Source organism: Mauremys mutica, chromosome 10, assembly GCF_020497125.1.
Source record: "Mauremys mutica isolate MM-2020 ecotype Southern chromosome 10, ASM2049712v1, whole genome shotgun sequence".
Lineage (NCBI taxonomy): Eukaryota > Metazoa > Chordata > Testudines > Geoemydidae > Mauremys > Mauremys mutica.
In genome coordinates this window covers 7870930-7892308 of record NC_059081.1, presented here as the reverse complement: position 1 = coordinate 7892308, position 21379 = coordinate 7870930, and the positions used below count along the sequence as shown (strand labels likewise).

At 43.6% G+C, this 21379-nt stretch overlaps 1 protein-coding gene across 1 annotated transcript in view; it reads right to left on the bottom strand.

Annotated features, from left to right (window-relative positions):
- The window catches only part of MRAS (muscle RAS oncogene homolog), a 57637-nt gene that overhangs the window by 12026 nt on the left and 24232 nt on the right, over positions 1-21379 (bottom strand). Inside the window, exons 2-3 of the mRNA XM_045031795.1 lie at positions 17377-17587; positions 1945-2098 (exon numbers count right to left, since the gene is read on the bottom strand). Of these exons, the coding sequence (XP_044887730.1) occupies positions 1945-2098; positions 17377-17569 (347 nt within the window). The 5' untranslated portion in view covers positions 17570-17587. The remainder of the gene's footprint in view (positions 1-1944; positions 2099-17376; positions 17588-21379) is intronic.

The following is a 21379-nucleotide window of genomic DNA, read 5'->3' as shown; positions in this document are numbered from 1 at the left end:
GGCCATGACAAGTAGCAAGCCTCACTTATTTGTATAAAACTTTTGACTGGAGTTACTTTAAGTTCAAATGAGTTTGCAGCATCTGTTTCCATGTCTTTTTTTTCCCCACTGAGACAGAGAAGGACTCCGTCTTTTCTCTGATATACTGCTTCATAACTGTGGCTGGAGATACACTGAACACAGGATTTTGAATTTCCATTTACTCTTACAGTTAATGATGATAATATGGATTTAATTAAATGTCTGAGCGATAATGGATCTTGATTCTATGTCTATTCTGGGGTAAATGCTTTGCTGTCTTCAGTGATCCATTCTTCTCTGGTTGGTAGCATAGTGGTAGAAACAGACTAAATTTGGACAGTATGTAATTTGCCTTGTTTACGTCAGAAATAAAACTCTGGACATTGTTCCCTGTAGTGAGTTGTATGATTGCTAGTTGAACAGGGCAAATGCAGCTATTGACTACACAACAGATAAATGTACTGAAAAAAAGCACTGTCTTTTAAACAACTCGTCCAAAGAAGGAAACCTCTTGGATTTCAAATCTCCAAAAATAAATGCTTAAGGGGGACATATGATTGGTAAGATGAAAAAACAGCCCAATTCTGTTCTCAGTTACATTGGTATGAATCTGGAGTAACTATCGAGCTCAGTTCAGAATTCAGTGCCATGTAGTATGAAAAACGCTTTACCCAGGCTGCTAAAAGAGCATTGGCTAATTAAAATGATTCCAGCTTTTAAATCAGCTAACTTTACTTTTTATCATCATTTGAACTGTTTGTTTACTTTATGCACTTCACTCAGGTTGAGCTGGAAAAGGAAAACATTCTTCTTTCTAGTCAATTTCACTTCCCAGTTCTCATACATAAGCTGTTGGGTTTGAGTTAACAACATGGCCGAAAGGGCGGGGGGAAGAGAGGAAAGTTTCATATCAAAACCAAAAGGGTGACCCATTTTCACTGAATGTAATTAGATAAAACGCATGTCTATTCATAACAGGTTATAGAACCCTGTCTTGTTCTCTCTCTCAACTTACAAAGACTTCATTGTGGACCTAGCTTAGGCTCAGGTTTTAAGAGAACGTGGTAGATATGGAGAAAATCCCACTTCTATATTTAGGAAGCAAATGAAACAATTGCTATTTATGTTCATCTAGATGCAGTAAAAGGATAGCTTTTCCTTCATTTCCCACTCTTGGGGGCTGTGTGTTGGACACTTCAGTGGAAAAGCATTCCAGCAGTAAACCTCTCATAAGTCCACCCCTCCTTTTGGGGAGCTATTCAGAGCCAAAAAGCCAGCAACAAAGACTGACTCCCTCTGGCAACTTCTCTTGAGGGCTCCCTGGATTAAAAAAAATTAGGAATGGAAAAATTAAGTGCTTTAAAGCTGCAGGGATGTATGATCTAAATTCACACTCCACGCAGTGAAAATGGAAAACACTTATGTGGTAGGATGGAGAAGAGTGAATTATTAACAAGACCCTGTGAGCTTCCTCTTTGATCTTTCTGAAGTATTGGCTTACCACTGGTTTAGCGCACTAATACTGCCTTTTCTCTTTTATTCACAAATGTTAGACAACTGAACTATCCACCCCATGTAAATCTTCCATCAACCATTCATTCCCAGAGACCTAAATGCAAGTACACAGAGATGCTGTTCAAATAATAATAATAATAATAATAATAATTCCACCTAGCTCTCAGTGCTTTCCATCTATAGATCACAAAGCACTTGGCAAAGGGGGGTTAAGTGACTTTACCCCATTTTATGGATCTGGAAACTGAGGCATAGAGTGGGGAAGTTACTTGCCCATGGCCAGTGGCAGAGCTAGGACTAGAACCCAGGTCTCATGAATCCCAGTGCAGTGCTCTACCTGCTGGATCATAATGTCTCCAAAGCAGCAAGGGCTCGCGTTAAGGGAGCTTTTCCCTCCAGTGCACTCACCTGTCTTTGACTCGGAGAATCAGTTGGTGGAACCTGTCCACGTGTTCAAAGCTGGCTTTGTCCGTGACTGAATAGACTATAAGGAACCCGTCCCCCGTCCGCATGTATTGCTCCCGCATAGCGCTGAACTCCTCTTGTCCTGCAGTGTCTAGAACTAGTATAGGGGAGGAGGGGAGAAGATTGTTAGTCATTCTGCTGGCATTGCCGTCACTACATTACATCTTTCTTCACGTTCCTACCTTCACTGAGATGACTGTCGGGATCCGACAGGTGCCATTCAAGGCTACTGGTTTGCTTCCTTGGTTAAATCAAGTAGAAGGTTTGGTTGGGGGACCACAGAACATTACTAGCCACACAAGCTAGTCAAGTGAGAAGTGCTATCACTCCGCGCACCCCCAATCATTGTGCCATTGCTAGTCCAACCTTCATTGTGCCATTTCCTTCGCTACACCTACCACCCCTACACAGGATTAGATGGCTTCCACCTTCCTCCAAAGCAACAAGCATCAGTTGCTGCCAAGAGCAGGATACTGAATTAGGTGCATCAGCCCTCTGACAGGTCATGGCTAACATCCTCAATTTCTGCCTTGCCAATCTCACTGTTCCCCCCAAACAGGAGACTAGGTAGACAGCAGTTCAGATGACTCGGCAACTTCATTAACCAGCTGACCACATGGAGCTGGGTCACACTTTGGAATAATTACTTTTTGTTTACAGTCCTCGTCCAAGACCAAAAATTATTTTGCACAGTTCTTTGCTCCCGGCCAAAGGAGGAGAGCCACAGGGCCATTCTTAAATATATTACCCTAAAGCCACTAGCTGGCTAGGAAAGACGGTCAAGTTTTAAGTGACCTCCTTGTCGGCGGTTCAGTCTGCAGTCTAGTCAGGCTTCTGTAAGCGTGCTTATATCCTGCATCTGTCAGTGATGCAGCTTAGCAATCTGTCACCCGTACCACACCCCACCAGACCACCACCATCAGAGTAGCAACCATGCTGGGCAGTGACTGCTGTGCTCCGGCTCCACGCAGGCTCCAATGGGTTAGTCTCCTCTTACTGTCTCTAATTCATTCTGTCATACCACTCTATGCAGCTGGGGTCCCAGTAAGCTACGTCAGGAGCCGGAGCAGGGGGAAACGACAGCTGTATTCTAGATAAACACTGAACGTAGATACTTAAGGGGTGTGGCGATTCTCCATCACAGGGTTAAATCAATCAGGTTTTAAGTTTTGGGGTGGGGTGGGGGGGGAAGTATCCTATGAGGGCATATTGAGAAGGATCTTGGAAAAGTTTCATTTTAGTTTAGCACAGTATGCAGGGATCATCTGTAAGGGGGAGAAATGTAGGGCTAGAAGGAACCTAAGGAAATCATCTAGCCCATCCCTCTGTGCTGAGGCAGGATTAAGAATACCTAGACCATCCCTGACATGTGTTTGTTTTACGAGTTCTTAAAAAACCTCCAACAAGGGGGATTTCACACTCCGCCTAAGTAATCTGTTCCAGTACTTTAACCATCCTTATAATTAGAAAGTTGTTCCTAATATCCAACCTAAATCTCCCTTGTTACAAACCCTCAACTTCTTGCTCTATCTATGGTGAGCTATGAGTGTCGCTCACATAATCGATATACCCTAAGAACGCTGGAGGAACGGAGCCATGAGCATCAACCTTAGTCTTGTCTTTCTTCAGTCATTCTACATCACCTGTTTCACAGTGAAATACTGGAGATTCTTAATGTTTTATTACCAGTGCTGAAGGCTTAGTTTGCCAATCAAACCCACCTGTGCAGGGGAACAAGGGTGGAAGGAAGGCATGAGAAGAAACACAGGAAGTCATGGAGGTCAAGGGCTTAATAGGATTCTACAAGAGACTGGAGATTTATTAAGACTGGCCAGAGTTACAGGTAATAAACATTTCAGAAGGGATATAAAAACGTCGTGATAGTTTGTGCTTCAGGGCCCAAGTCAATTAGAGATCAGGATGAGGGGGGTGGGTTATCTCATGTTGGCTTACTGCAGGATTCCTACATCCTTCCTCCAATGCAGCCTGTGCTGGCCCCTCTCAGAGGCAGCCTAGGGGACCTCAGGTCTGACGCATTCCTATGGGTTCAGCCAGCCAAATCTGCACACATAGGTTTGCTTCCGTAGGCAGCGGGAATGCCCCAAAATGGTGACCTTTGAAGTCATGGAGCATGAGAGGAAGCAGACGGGTAGCAACTAACATGGTATCCTCCAAGCAGAAATGAGAGCACTATACAAAGTGGGATATTGGCTATTCAAATGAGTAGGGAAGGTACCGAGTTAGAAAAGTAAAGCGGAGAGCTGGGGCAACTAGACACGTTGCCTATCAGAGTTTGCTGCCCCATACGCACCAGAAAAGGAGGCATCGGGCCATAAGCAATCTACTGACTAGACTGAGGGTGCTTGACATAGGGTTCTCTTGTTGTGCAGGTTTGTGACCCTAACAAGGCACTCCTTGTTTGCGTCAGATGTTGAGGCTGCCTTGGTTTCTAGAGGATAAGCACCCTGGAACTGCTTCAGTCCGGGTGGTACCTGCAGAGTCAGCCATGCCAACCTGCCAAACATAACACCTGTAGAAGTGTGCTCTGCTATCTGCCCCTGTGCATTAGGCCTTCATATTAAGGAAAAGTGATTGGTCAAAGCACAAGCTTTTGGAGATCATAGGTATTGTGTTGAGAGAACTTCTAAAACCTCACATCACGGGGCCTACCTGCTCCCAGCCCCAGCATGCAGGCCCTTTACTACTCCCAAATTATCTGTCTAATACAGCTGCCCCTGAAACTGAAGGACTCATTCCTGATCCACATAAGGAAAGAAAACCTGGAACTAGTAAACATCTCCTCCCCCTCCTCTAGAACCTTGGATGGGTGCAGGCTTGTCCTTTAGTGCAAATTACAGTGAGAGACAACCTGGGCTACTTTATGTCTCACCAATTTCCATGCCTTGGGCTGAAGCGCATGGAGCCAAGAAAATGGGTACGGGAGGAAGAGGATGGGAGAAGCTTCATCCCTCCACACATTCCTTGTACCCATGAACAAAGACCAGCTACAATTGGATGGAGGTGTGGGGGCAGACTCCACACAGAGAAGGCGATGCCACAGTCCCAATCCCATACCAGCCAGTATCTCTGGTGGGGCAGGGACAAGCTGTACCCTGGAGCCATCCTCCACTGTACTCCCTCCCCTAGAGTCCTTGGGAGAATTCTGGCTGAGTCAGCTAGAATCCCTTCCCCAGGGCTCTTACTGCAGCATGGCCCTCCATCCAATGGGCTGCAGCTTCAATCTGTAACCTCAGATCAAAGGCTTGCCACATCCTATGGTTTTTCCTGCGGAATTCCTCAGCCCTTCTGGTGTTTGCTGTGCCCTGTCTGTCTTGTTCACGACTTACGGAGTACGCGGTCCAGGCAGGGATGCCTGGTGTCTGTCTCACTCTCTATTGCAGCACACCATACTGCAGACTAGCCTGGTTAGAGAAATATTTTCCTTGCTCTCCAACAGCTCAAGCCTTCCATGAGACACAAACTTTTCTACAACCTCCCCTCCGGAGCTCCCTCTCCTCCCTCCTTAGTTATGGAATCAGCGAGCATTACGGTCTCCAGTTACTACTCCCTTGGGGCAGCATGGAACACCAGACTCTGACATCATGGGGGTGGGCTCCTGCCTCACTTGGACCTTTGCCACCATTGACAGCGTTGCCGAGTCAGCAGCTTCTATTTAAGGGCTTTTGGTCACGGTGTTCATAGAACGCAAGTGAGCATTCCAATTGTAAAACAGCATCTGGCACCAGATCAAAGCATTTTGGGGCTCTGCACACCATGGAACTGGAGGCCTCCTCCATCTTTACTCAACTTGGCCCAGACAACTCCCCTGTCATGACAGAGGGGCAGCCAGGCCAAACCTGAGCAGTACTGTGACCCCGTGCACCAGATCGCAACACCACTCACTCAAATTTGGCCCGGCCACCCCTCGGGACAAATTTGAGTGAGTGGTGTTATGACCTAATGCACAGGGGCATAGTGCTGCTCAGGTGTGGCCTGTCGTAGTGCCACCCTCCCAAACCTGATGGTCGGGGCCCCTGCTGAGAGTGTACATTGGTTAAGCCAGGCCAGGACACAAACTATAAAACAGAAAGGGATGAAGGTTCAGTACATCTTAGATTGTGTGAATAGTTAAGGGTCATGTAATTGAATGGCAAGAGCCTCAGTTTAATTTCTAGCAGATTCCTTTAGAATATAAGTGTTCAGTGCTATGTAAACTGGGAGAGATGATATACCAGGTACCCATATGTTCTAGATATAATTTACACCCCTTCTCACATGTTTTTCCAACATTGATGGGTCCAGTAACAGGAACTGCTGAAGTACAAAAATCTGAATAGGAGGTAGCAATTATAGAACACTTTTTTGAAGACCAGAAAGTCTTGTACGAGCAGGATTCTCTCTCACTGGCGTAGTTTCTTCCCAGGGGAATCTGTCCTTACAGCCATGACAATGTCCTTTACTCTTGCAAGAGGCGTGAAGCAGAGATTCCTCAGGCTTAGCTGTTTTGGGCTCTGCTTCTGAGCTTGTGCTCAGAGGCCATCGTACAGAGGGGTCTCCCCAGCCTGCATCTGACTGGTGTCCATGAAGTGTTTCCACAGGTGAAACTCTTGTCCCTTATAGGTTCAGGGAGAGGAGAAGTAACAAATGCTGCATTTGGCAGTGCTGGGCACCTTCTCAAGGCCGTGCTGGCATTAGTTGCAGATGGAAAAGGAGTATGGGTAGGACAAACAGTCATTGAACGCCAGGATTCTGGGCATAGTCCTTCTCCAAGGCGGGGGAAGACTCAAACGAACTAGACTATAAAAAACACTGAAACTACTTAAAACGCTAAGAATAGTAAAACTACATACAACTATATTTGCCGATTCTGAAGATTGCTATAGACACAGAAGAGTCTGACTCAGGCTACATGCTGATCAGAAGGAAGTATAGAGGCGTTGATTTGCACCTCCACTTATGCACTCTGTACAGAGCATTGTGGGGAGGGATAGCTCAGTGGTCTGAGCACTGGCCTGCTAAACCCAGGATTGTGAGCTCAATCCTTGAGGGGGCCCCTTAGGGATCTGGGGCCCTTCCAGTTCTATCAGATAGGCATATCTCCACTATGAGTTAGAAATCTGTGGTCTCAGGTACATGCAGCACATACGCACTCATAGTGGAATACACATAGGTATCAGCACTTGAAGAAGAAAGTTTCCTCCCATTTTACCTATGGTTAAAGTGAGGCACAGAGTGGTTAAAAACAATCCTTCAAGGCCCAGGTTGCTCACCATCTCCTTGGCAACACTTGGTATGTTGCAGGATTAGCGCCTCAGTGAATCCGTAATAGAACTTGGAAATGGAACCCAGGAACAGTCTTGTTGCCAAGAACCTGCTCTTACCAATATACATGGCTTTCAACAGATCATTAAAAGCCAACTTTCTGAAGCGCTGTCTACTGGGCTACCATCCATCTTTTAAAAAGGCAGAGCATTGCCTGACTGGGCCTCAGTTCCCTATATATAAACCAAGGCTAACAGCACTTCCCTGTCTCACATGTGTCGTGGCCATAAAAACCATTAAAGACGGTGAGGTAACAACATACTATGGCTACTCAGAGACTAATCCAATACAAAAATGATTTTTTGAACACTCATTTTGTTTTTGAGTTAAACATTTCCTTACAGCACTGTATTATGCTGGAGAACCCGAAGGAAAAATAGACAAAAAGCAAATACCAATTCTGTTTTTAGAAGAAGGACATTGTCAAGTTAAAAAACATTAAGAAAAAAAATCTTTAACAATATGACAAAACTCCTTAGATTACTGAAAACTTACTTGTCCACAGTGTATGCTTTCCCCAGCACCCTGCATTCCTCTTAGTTCAGACAATAAAAATTTTGGACCTGTCAGTTTCATTCACATCTTGTCTATTTCTCCTTCAGGGTTTTCCCATGCTTACAATTCCCTTGCAGCATTGTGTTGTGTTAAGTGTAAATCTAAAACAAAATGACTATTAGAAAAATTAAAGCATTTTTAGTAATAGATTTTACACAACTTTTTGGTGTAGTTTAAGTGTTGTGGGTTTTTTTTCCCCACTTAAAGTTTTGGGCACAAAATATACTCCCACCACCCACATTTTTTTGCTTCTGATTAACGACATACTTTGTTTAGAGGCAAAGGACTCAAGCCTACAACTCATACTCTTATCAATGGTCCTTACTGATTCAAATATCCCCATTGACCTTAATGGGGCTTATCCGGAGGCACTGAGGTCAATAGTGCTATTCTTCCAAGTAAGAGTTTGCTTAGGCTGTGGTTTTCAGATGAGCCTAAGGGATTTATGATTTCAATGGAAATTGAGTACTTAAGTTCTTCTCAAATTCCCAGTCTCGGTGTTGCATAAGGCCAGTCTACCCAGTCTGGACAGAAATAAGAAGTAGAGATACACCGATTACAGGATTTCTTCTCTTTTAAATCTGCAGTTAAGATTTTCTCTCATTTGGCAACACATATTGCTGACATTGAAGTCACAACATTGACCTGGACACCAGGGGGCAGTGATTTCCCCCACCTCATCTAGTGAGAATTGAAATCTGACTCAAGATACGCAAAGAAGAACTTCCTGCTGAGTAACTCAGTTCTAACAGGCTTGGTGAATGGGGAAGCAAGGGGGTATATCAAGCAAGGGAAGCTTTCGGGTGAATAGCGAGAAGAGAGATTACTCAATGGTGACACCCATTCGGCAGGCGAGCAGTCACTCAGTGGAGTGGTGGAATCCCCACTAAATGGAGCAATCACACATCAGCTGTGGAATAGACTAGAGGCCTGATCCTGGCCTACAAAGACCGATGCATGTGCTTACTTTAACTTACCTAAGAAGCCCTATTGACTTCAATACAGCTACTTTGCGTGAGTGAAGTTATGCATAAGCATTAGTCTTTGCAGGCTTTGGGTCAAGCAAATGGGTGGTTTCCATCCCTAAGCTTGTATGGCTCCATTTTAATCAGCTCAGCTGGTAGATATCCCTATGACAGAGCCTTCTGAATCGCAGCAGGTGCTGGGTTTAATACTTGGCTGCAGCAACTGCAAGATACACACAAGTTCATCCCTGGAGTAGTTCAGGGACTTTAGTGGAATTACACTAGGAATTAATTTAGCCCAGTGAATCTAGGCTCCAAATGGAGCGAAATATATTGTATCCACGATTTGGTCCATTAGCCAGAGAACGTGGACCTGGTTGAGCTTTTTGGAGCATATGCCCACAGGCATAACTACCATTAATATCTCTGTGGGAAGGATGTGGTAAACACATGCAGAGTTGATGGTAAGTAACACTTATATTTAATATTATTCAGTGTTCCTTATTTGGTGTAAACTAAAGTTAGATCTGACCCAGACAACCAGATCTGAACCCTCTGGAGGTGTGTAGGGGTGTGGGGGTGGGGGTGGGGGAAAGAGTTCAGGTCTGGATCTGAATGCCACATCTTGGGCCCATCTCCAGTGAAAACTAGCTCACTGTACCAGTTTTCACGATGGATTTGCCTTTGGCCTAGTCAGCTTTCTATGGCTCCCATCCTGCTCTTATCATGTGATAGTTTTCTGCAGGGGAAAGCCATGCAATGAGGAAACACTTGGGCCTTTATGAGCCTCTGCATTGTGCTCTAACTAAACACACAGATGTTGTAACATGGAAAAACACAAGTACTTGAATTCTTGCCCTTTCTTTAGGGGAAAGAAAAGGGCCTTTACGAAGAGGAGAAGCCCTTTAAAGAACAGCTTCCATTTCAACAAACAGAGTAAAGAGCCGATTAGTAAAAAAGGGCCTTTTCTCTGACAAATAGGCAAGAATTCAAAGCCTTGCGTTTTCCATGTTGCAACATTGACATTTTCCTGGCAGAAAGACAAAAATAAAATAAGCCTCTTAGAAGGTCACAAGCCCCCAAAGCAATAAAAGAAGCAGCTTAAGCTAAAATTTAGCTCATTCAGTGAAACTACCTGATTAAAAAACAACCACCACCAGGCAAGACTGAAGGAGCCTGAAGACACCCCTAACCCTTCACCTTCTGGTCAGACAATTCCCAAGCTTCTTTAGTGGAAAAGCAGACAGTCAAATGCAAGTGGTCTTAGAACCAGCAGCAACATCCTGCCTCACAGTGAGAAATGCTCAGGATCTCTCTGTTCTGCTTTACACACACACACGAGAACTGTCTGCAATTATTTCAAGGGTTTAAACACAGGATGGAGTGGGATTATGTAGGGCCTGATCCAAGTCTATTGGAGTCTTTCCATTGACTTGATGGGTTTGGATCCAGCTCCTAGTTTAGTATGCACAAAGATATAACTAGGAGCAAAGGCATGAACTAAAAAGAAAAAAACTGAATATCAGGAAAAATCTTCCTTCTAGTAAGTGCTGCTAGAAAGATTGGAATAACCTCGTGTCAGGGTTCCCTCCCCACTCTAAACTCTAGGGTACAGATGTGGGGACCTGCACGAACGACCCCCTAAGCTTATTTGTACCAGCTTAGGTTAAAAACTTCCAAGGCACAAATTCCTTCCTTGCCCTTGGTATCGCTGCCACCACCAAGTTATTTAAACAAACATTCCAGGGAGGGCCACTTGGAGCCATACTGCCCCCAAAATATCCCCCCAAACCTGTACACCCCCTTTCTTGGGGAGGCTTGAGAATAAATATTCTAACCAATTGGTTACAAAGTGAGCACAGATCAACCCCCCCATGGTCTTTAGGACACTGAAAAACAATCAGGTTCTTAAAATAAGTTTATTTAAAAAAAAACAAAACAAAACACAACCATAAAAGAATCCCCTCTGTAAAATCAGGATGGAAGATAACAAAAAGATTCCAAACACAAGAGGATTTCCCCTCTAGGGGAAACTTTAAAGTTACAAAAACAGGGATAAACCTCCCTCTTAGCACAGGGAAGATTCACAAGCTAAAACAAAAGATAATCTAATGTATTTCCTTGTTATTACTTACTATTTCTGTAATATTAGATGCTTAGTTCAGATATGGCTTAGGGAGATGTATTTTCCCTGCCCTGGCTCCTCATTGACCCAGAGAGAACAAACACACACAAAAACAAAAAACCTCCCCCCACAGATTTGAAAGCATCTTATCCCCTTATTGGTGCTTTTGGTCAGGTGCCAACCAGGTTATCTGAGCTTCTTAACCTTTTACAGGTAAAGGAGAGATTAACCCTTTGCAGGGTAAGGAGGGATTTTATGCTACCCTTGGCTGTATGTTTATGACACCTTGTAACTGGGAGGTCCCAAAAGGTGAGGCACTTAAAACTAGACTGCACAAACTACCAGAGAATGCAGGGGTCACCACGCACTGGCCCCCAGGGAATGGGTCACTTTCACTAACTGGTTTAGCAATCAGGAGACCGAGCACAGACTTGGAGTTTATGTGGGTCTTCAGAAACAAACCACACACGTGTGTAACAGTAATGCCCAGGAAAAAAGGCATACCGCAGCTTCTGCACCCAAAACGTGTAGGCAACAGTTACCAGCTTCGCCTCCTTACCCCAGTCTGAAATTTTACAGAGGATCGGATCCTCAGCTGGTGGAATTCAGTGTAGATCCAAAGTCAATACAGTTACACTGCTTTACACCAGCTGAGAATCTAGCCCAGGGAGCCTACAAAGAGTGCAGAGAAGTCAATCATGACAAGTTGGGTCCAGCAATGTGCCAACCAAACCTTCATCTTGTCAGCGAAACAAGGCTGTTTTGGATTCCCCCATTTCCCTGAGTGTGGCTTGAGCCCCTAGGAATTTTAGCCTTGTGAAAGCATTCCATGGTGGCTCCACATACAGAATAATAATTCCAGATTGGCATTTAACAGTCATATAAAAATAAATCCTCTGCTGGTTACTAATTCAGCCTGTGTACAGAAAGAGGGGTAAGAAAATTGGTGATTGAAACTCACTTAAAGATACAGCTATTCAAATTAGATTAACTCAGGGAGCTATTTAATTCTAACCTGCAACATGTGCCTGTACACTATGTGTGATTGCCTCTAACCCAGTACGATATGGCCACTTTGACCTCACAGGACAGCAGGAAATAATGAAAATAGCTGAGTGCAGAGACAATGGAGCCTGCTCTCATAAAACATCCCTAAGGAGACAGCATCCTATAATTCCCAGTTAGCACTTGCCTTTAGGGGCACGTCCCTTATTTAATAAAGCACTCTATAGCATTCACCAGCAACGTGCCCCAAATGCTGCAGGGACAGTCCAGCTTGCAGGACTGGTTAGGACCATTAATAATTATCTTTGCACTTTTGTAGCAGTATCTTTCATACAATCCTCTTAAGGTGCCTCGTTACTACTAAGTCTCACAATACCTCCTTGAGGTAGGGAAATACTATTGTCCCCTCTTTATAATTAGAGAAAACAGATACAGAGAATAAGTGACCTGAACAAGCTCAGAGCGCAAATCCCGCCCCGTAGATGGGTCTGAAAAATGAAATAAAAGCAAACTGCATTTAAACCTAGTTCAAGTGAGAAGGAGTAAAGAAATTATATAGCCCAAATAAAAACGTTCCATCATGTTGCCAGCTTCTGTTACACAAGAAGGGCAAGTGTAGGTCTTGTTTTGGTTAGCACAAAGCATTTTACAGGGCAGTACTGGAACATTATTACAGCTCATGGACAGTATAGAGGCTTGGAGGGGAACTCCAAAGAAGGTGGACTGTGTTTTTGGTACAAAGTCGTCAAATGCCTACCCATTCCAGCTTGTGTGTTATATTTACTTCTGCATCACTAGATGCTTATAAAGCCCCCGCATCGTATGTCTTCACTTGGCAATCACATCCTCCACGGCCAGTCCTAATCCTTTTTTACAAGCACTGGAGGGGGTGGCGGGAAGGGGGAAGTCACCCCGTGAAGGATTGAACTGCAAATGAAGTATAATTAAAGGAAGGCAGATGAGTTTGAAGGGTAGCGTGATGCATCTTTATACTTCTGTCATGCTTCTCCCCGACTGTATTGCTTTAACCACTCATGCTAAAAAGTATGTACATAGCATGAAAGCAGCTGTCTAAGGATTTGTATTATTCTGTGATACTAGTACCTGATCAAAAGCCCAGATAACTCAATGGAAAAAAAAAAAAAAAGACACCCATTGACCTTAATGGGCTTTGCCACAGGTCCTTAAGGAACAGTGTCAAAGGAAACAGGTAAGAGACACCCTTTAATTTTCTCTCAAGGGGAATGGCAAGGGCCACATGCAGTTTCAAACAAGAACGTCCTTTTTTTCCCCACTAGCTGGCCTCAGGGGTGTACGGTGAGTTTCTAATGCTGGATGAATAAAGGAAAAGATAGAGGCTGCTGCAGTTTTACCTTTGAGCAGTAGGACAGCAGTGGCATGAGGATTCTAAAGCCAAGCGGGATTCCCAGAATGCAGTTCCAGGTTATGGCTGAATTAAATTCCGGATGTGATGAGGTGTGTGGAGAAGAGCTAGTCAAAATGGTTTATTCAAAGCTTTTTTTTCCTGAGGGGTGAAAAATGGCTTTTTATTGAAACAGAATGTTCTGTGAGAAAAACTTCCATTTGTTGACAGCAGAAAAAAGTTGATTCTTTGGAACTTTTTGGTGTTTTTGATGAAAACCCCCAAAAAGTATAAAAAAAAAAAAGATTGTTTTCTTGGAATTTTTTTCTGCTGAAAACAAAATACATGGTTTTGACCAGCCCTAGTGTGGAGCAGCTGTTATTGTGATGTAAGAATGCATGGCGTGGCTGCAGAGCAAAGGTCACTTGTCACTTTAGAAGGCAGGGTTCTGGACAAAGGAGGCAAATCAGACAGTGGCAGGCTACAGTTAACAGCAGGATCTGGCTTGTATCTGATGTAATACTGGAATAAAATAATTAGTTAAATAAAAGCTCACAGGGCGGGGGAGGGAAGCAATAAAGCAAACATCACAATACAGATTTATGCCCTGAACCTGCAAACACTCACACATGCTTAAAGTTAAGGATGAGTGATTTTAAAGCACATTAGTAGTCAGTTAAGCACCTACATGTTTTCAGGATTGAGGCCTTGAATCAAGATTTATAGCCTTCCTTTAAATACTTTAGGCACTGCTTTTCTTCTCTAAAAGGTAACCATAACATCTTAGTATGCAACTGAATTCTCAGTAAAATAATTTTGATCCAAAAAAAATTAAGAATTTTTGAAGATTTAAAAAAAGCTCCTTTTAAAAAGATACTGGTGGCTTCCCCTCCCTCTTATTTTTCTGCCTGGCTGTAGTTTAAAAAATGACAGTTGCCACAAATGCCAAACGTCACATATCCAAAGCCCCAGAACATCTTGAGCACTACCATAAAAAAAAAAAAAAAGCATTCCAGGCTAAAGTTATGTTTTTGGGTTGACTACGCGCTTATGAGAAACTGGACACATGCTTTGAGGCTGGTTCATGATATTGGAACTCAGGAGTCTGCGGGGGTGTTCATACATGTGATTTGTGGACTGAATGATTATGTCTTAATGGTTCATAGATTTAGATCCCAATGCCAGAAGGGACCACTGTGATGATCTAGTCTCATCTTCTGTATAACAGAGGATATAGAATGACCAAAATAATTCCTAGAGCAGATCTTTTAGAAAAACATCCAATCTTGTTTTAAAAAAATTGCCAGTGATGGAGAATCCACCATGACTCTTGGTGAAGTCTTCCAGTAGTTAATTACCCTCACTCTTCAAAATATTACACCTTATTTCCAGTCTGAATTTGTCTAGCTTCAACTTTCAGCCATTGCAACATTTTATATCTTTTGCTGCTCTACTGAAGAGGCCATTATTAAATATTTGTTCCCCATGCTGGTACTTACAAGTCACCTCTTAACCTTCTCTTTGTTAAACTAGATTGAGCCCCTTGAGTCTACCACAGTAAGGCAGGTTTTCTAATTTTTTAATCATTCTTGGGACTCTTCTTTAAACCATCTCCAATTTATCAACAATCTTCTTGAACCGTGAACAGCAAAAAGTATTCCAGCAGAGGTTGCACCAGTGCTAAATACGGAGGTGAAAGAATCTCTATTCCTACTCAAATTTTTCCCTGTTTAATGCATCCCAGGATTGCATTACCCCTTTTGGCCACACCGTTGCACTTGGACCTCATGTTCAGTGGATTATTCCACCACGACTTCCAAATTTTTTTCCCCCCCCCAGAGTCACTGGTTCCCAGGATAGTCCCCCATTCTGTAAGTATGGCCTGCATTTTTTGTTCCTAGAGGTGTACTCTTACATTTAGTTGTATTAAAACATGTATTGATTGCTCACACCCAGCTAACCAAGAGATCCAGATTGCTCTGTATCAGTGATCCGTCCACTTCATTATTTATCATCCCCTGGCTTTTGTGTTATCTGCAAATGTGATCAGTGATGATTTTATGTTCTCTTCCAGGTCACTGATATATATGTCAAAATAGTATAGGGCCAAGAGTTAGTCCCTGTGGGATCCCACTAGTATCACTGAGCAGGTATGTTGATTTCCCAGTTACATTTTGAGATCTACTAGCCAACTTTTAATCCATTTAATGTGTGCCATGTTAGTTTTATATGGCTCTAGTTTTTTTAAAAATCAAAATGTCATGCAATACCAAGTCAAACACCTTATAGAAGTATATTACAGCAACACTATTATCGTTATCAATGCAACTTGTAATCGCATTTAAAAAAAAAATCAAGTTAGTTTGACAGGATCTATTTTCCAGAACCATGTGACTAGCATTAATTATATTACCTTCCTTTAATTCTTCATTAATTGAGTTCCATATCAGCCACTTCATTATCTTGCCTGGGACCAATGTCGGACTGATAGGCCTATAAATTATCTGGGTCAGCCCGTTTTACCCTTTTTAAAAATTGGCACAGCACTAGCTTTCTTCCAATCGTGTGGAACTTCCCTAGCGCCCCAAGACTTATTGAAAAAAAAAATCACCATTAACTGTCCAATGAGCTCTTCAGCCAGCTCTTTTCAAACTCTTGGATGCAAATTATCTGGACCTGCTGATTTAAGAATGTCTGTCTTTAGTAGCTGCTGTTTAATATCATCCTGAGATATTAGTGGACTGGAAAGAACATTATCCTCACAATATGAAATGACTACATCATCTTTTCCCCTCCAAATACATACAGAAATATTTATTGAATACTTCAGACTTTTCTGCATTACTATTGACCAATACCATTTTCAGGCTGATTTTTTTGCTTTTTAGTGATTGCGTTGAAATGCTGGGGGGGGGGGGGGGGAAGAAAGAGAGTGAATTTGCTTAACTTATCACAGAAACCATAGTGAAGCACACAGTTTATATCATCCAACTACAAGTATACATCTGTATTAATATTGGATATAGTACATTGTAAATAAAACCATCTCAAGCGTTTGATTCTGACAGTGAACAATTTCCCTTAGAGCTTCTGATCAACTTGTTTTCTTTTTAAAAAAAAATGGATATGTTGCAATTTTAGCCAGTTCAGTTTATTTTTCTTGCATGAACAAGAACGGACGCACAAGTGATCGGTCCTCAGTTACAAGCACCACCACACAGCAGACAGGCATCTGACTGGTACGTTAAAAGGTGGACTTAAATGTAACCCATCACAGAACCAATTCCTGCACACGATGGGATGCAATTGGTACCACAGTTCTTTAATTATTGGAGGATGAAATCTTCTGCAGTGGATATTTTAATTTTAGTCCTCACCTCAGGTATCCATTTACTATTATTACAGCATACACCACTTAGGCAGGACGTCACCCCAGAGAATCAATTTAACCCCAAATGATATTTAATAGCAATGACAGCTTAACAACGGGCACTATAATTCTGCTTAATGTGGATGCCTTCAGATGACTCAGGTGTATATCAGTCTATGTTCATATTCCAGGTCCCTCACTTGCCAGGGCAAATTTCACACTCACATACCTGAGGCAAGAGGTTTTTCCACACACTGATTATAACAGGTGATCAGGAATTACGGGGGCCACAGAAAGGGAAAGATTGCCCACCAGGGCATCACAATGAAGAGAATTTACTATTTGCAAAATGATTTGTACAAGAACTGATGTGGCACATAAATAGGGCCATTAAACATAGTGCATCCCCCCATATAAACTTCCCTGGTAATGCACAGGTTTTTATGAACCTGCATGAAATGATACAGCAGAGTACTGTAGCTTTACAAGAAGCCAGTTGCCTAGCACGTACAAATAGCTCATAAGGTGGTTTGCGGTATAATTACAAACAAACAGCCTAAATTGGAATAGAAGATGCTTGTAAACCCAACAAGATATAGAAAAGGTCAGTACACAGATGTGCTTGGGTACTGTCAGAATGGACAGATCCAAGTGGAAGTAGGTTACTCACCATCAAGAATTGCCCACTGGCCATCTATTTCCGTGTGTTTCAGGTAGGAATCTTCAATGGTTGGGTCATAGTCTGGCACAAAAATCTTCTGGAAAAACTGAATGGTGAGAGCGCTCTTCCCCACGCCACCATCCCCAACCACCACCAGTTTATATGTGGGCAGGTTTTCACTTGGAACAGCACTCGTAGCCATGTTTCCAGTGGGTCAGACCTGAAGGAGAAAGAGAGGCTGACTCATACCGTGCATTATCAATAACAAGACAGCTACCTGGATACCAGTTTCCATGAGGAGTGACAGCTGGGATTCCTTCCATTAAACTCGCTCTAAACTGGTTGAGGGAGAAGGTGGACCATGACCTTGCATCTTCCTTGCTCCCTTTCCAGCATCCTGGAGAAGAGCAGGAGTGAGCAGTTTCTGTACGCCATAGGGACTGCTATTACAAGCAGCTGCCCTCAGGGACTGTGGGAAGCGTGAGGGCGGATGCTTGTTAATCCCCACTGGTTTCCAAGAAGCCATTCACAATCTGGGCTCTTATTAGGATTTCAGTGCTGGCTGGACAGCGCTGAAGGACAAAGTCCTTTTAGCAACAGGACTGGCAGAGCGCAGTGGCAATGCAAACTCTTCCCCCTTTTACCCCGCACATACCAGCACGTCTCAACCTTGACCTAGATGGACCACTGCTATGGGAGGGAAGGTGGCCACATTTCCACGGCTTATTCCCTTTCTACAGAGTCTGTCACACAAAGCTCCCACCCACAGCTCCCTCTCCACTAGCAGCTAGCCTGAGACAATGAAATCATCTGCACACAAGGTCAAAACAGCTGCTAAGTTACAAATGATTCTTCAGTCACTATCAACTCTTGTTGCACTTGAACCAGTGACCGTAATCCATTAGGAATCCCGAGCCATCAGTTCCTTGAGCGTGTCATATTACATACATCATACATCCAAGAGACAGTTATAGTTTGGGCCTTGTCTGCTAAACGCCAGGCAACACCCATAATAGGGTGTGATGGATGATGCAGCAGGTTAGAGTTCAAATCCTGGTTCAGCTGACATATGAAAAGGCACTTAGCAGGCTTGTCCTCTCTCACTATAAAGTTTAGAATAGCTTGCACAGGAGAATCCAGGGTAGCAATGCAGGATTCAAGTTCACTGTGAGGAAGGCTATCACCTTCAATTCTAAAGGATTCCCTGGTCCTTCTTGCAGGCTAGGGGGCTCTGTCAGCAAAAGAGCCAATCTGGCACAATGTAGGCTAGGACTTGCCACTCTTTGGCAGCAGCCTGCTATGCAGCACTCTGTATTTGGTTATAGTTGTGTTTGCTTCTGAATTCTAAGAAATAATCTAAGAGTGTTATGTCGCAACCTTCCAGGAAGAGTATTTATATTTTGCTTTTAACTCTGTGTGTATGCACATAGGAGCATTGCTACCACAACACAAGGCAGCACATGCCACAAGGAAAGAACCAGCAGCTTTCTAGAGGCTACACAGATTTCGGCAAGCCCACTTCTAGCTAGTGCTAGTTCTAGCAGGGTTGTCTGGCAGTAGACGAGAGCTCATATGACCGGGTGGAACAGCTGCTGCATTCCCCAGGGGGCAGACACCAATTAGGTACTGTACTTCCCTGGGGTACAGGCTTCCCCAGAGCTCTCCACTGGGAAGGAGAGATTTTTGCACTGGTCACCACTCAGCTGGAATATGCCATTAAAGCACTTGCCTTTTAGTTACTCAGGGCCAAATCCCAGAGACCTTAACTCACTTTTCATTCCGTCCTTGCATATGCAAAAAACCTCCCAATGCCTTCTGTTGGAGATTTAGCTGAGGGAGTTAACACGGAGCTAGGACCACAGGGATTGACCCTCACTGCATATTTGATCTGAGCAGGAGGAAATGTTTTGCATGGTGACCAATGAATAAGAGGCAGCCCCAGAATCCTTTGCTGATTCCACAACAGGAAAGTGCAAATGACTGGCATGTCAGAATGTACAACGTGCTCAGCAGTCCAGTACAGGATATGGGACAGAAAGCCTCTGGTTCCTATGAAATGCCAACAGTGACTTCCACTCGAGACAAGTTCAGTGCAGCTTCTGTTGGATGGCCTTTGAACCATGAATAAGACTTGGGAGTCCCTGCTCTTCTTCCTCTGCTATAAAGCACTAGAGCCTACTCTTTCCCAGTCACTCACCCTCTACCTCTTCCAGCTAGAGATACATTTTGTCTAATTTTTCAGTGGCACATTTCCCTGCTCCTTGTGCTCCATGTGTTCTAGAATGTAGGATAGTGACCTCAGAGTTGTACACAAAGTGTAGCAGCAATGACATGCCTAGAAAGCATAAGGACAATGCAACCAAAAAGATTCGCTGTGCTGTGACATGTGGGTTTTTGTCAAAATAAAAAACAAAACATGAGGGAACATGCATCAGTGCTTTTCAGAATCCAGTTCTCATTACTCTTCTCTGATCATCACACAGAGACTAAACTTTTGAGCAGGGGCGGCTCTATGTATTTTGCCACCCCAAGCACGGCAGTCAGGTGGCTTTCGGCAGCATGCCTGTGGGAGGTCCGCCGGTCCCGTGCTTTTGGCGTACCCGCCGCTGAATTGCCACCGAAGCTGTGGGACTGGCAGACCTCCCACAGGCATGCTGCCGAAGGCAGCCTGACTGCCGCCCTCATGGCGACCAGCAGGCCGCCCCTCGCCCCAGGCACGTGCTTGCTGCGCTGCTGCCTGGAGCCGCCCCTGCTGTTGAGAAGTAGAACACAAGTTTGGATATTTCATTCCCAATTACAGTCACTGCTAAATGCTGAGATGTGATTTTCCAAATGGGGATTTTTTTCCCATATAATATACACCATAGAGAACAACTTGAGCCTGTAGTACTTTTGCAAATGCGGGACTAAATTCAGGTTACACAAATTCAGATCCAGGTTTTGTAAGGAGCTGAATTCCTTGAATTCCCATCAGAATCACACACTAGAAATCTCTCCTTATACTCCTAGAATTGATCACTGAACTTTCATTTATGTTTTCTTTCAAGAGAAAGCATAAAAGGAGGAGAAATATTACAGTGTTGCCATAGGAATGGGACATTGAGACTACACAGACTGCAAGGTAAAAAGACAAGTGGTTCTGTCTCACCTGAGCTGAGACGAGGGTTGACGTTCTATAGGAAAGAGAAATATTGGGGACACCTGCCAGTATTAATGAACAGTCATAGGTAATTAGATATTTAGAGAAACATCCCTACTTTCAGAATGGAATTGCAGAAACTCCTCCATAATAACTGAGACAAGCAGCAACATCTGAATTGGGGGGGGGGGGGAGAAGAGGGTACCTAGGTATTTATATGGTGTCCATCACAAAGTCTATGTGACATGCTCAGATAACTTAGTGAATTTATCCTCACAACATTCCTGCAAGGTAGGGAAGTGTCATTCCCAATTTACAGATGGGAATCTGAGGCATAAAAAGATTAAATGACTTGCCTAGGGAGTGCACGCACACACACACACACTTTGTCAGAGCTAGCAAATGAACCCTTATCTCCTGGATCATGGTCTCCTTAACCACAAGCTCATCATATACATGAGTGATGTGCCTCAAAACTTTCAGCCAAGCAACCAAGCATATCAATATAACTGCTTGCTTTTGCATGTTGCAGGTCAAATCCTCCTTTTCTTTGTACCCAGTGCAATCCCATAAAAGCCGGCTAAACCCTTTTCTTGAACACTCCAAAGGGCAAAGACCTTGGGTGAAGACCAGACTCACTCAAGTAAATGGCAAAACTCCCACTGACTTCAACAGGCCAGGCTTTCACCTCTTTTCCAGGTGCTTCACAGTATATGCAGATTAGTCCTCGTAAATGTTTCTGGACAAGCTGCTTGAAAGCCAAGCTGTCATTCATCTGGTAGCAGAGGCCACAAGTGAGAATGAATATATGCAACTTGCTGACCTCACCATAAACCACAAGCTATTTCTCGGTAGACAGAGTTACATTTTCAG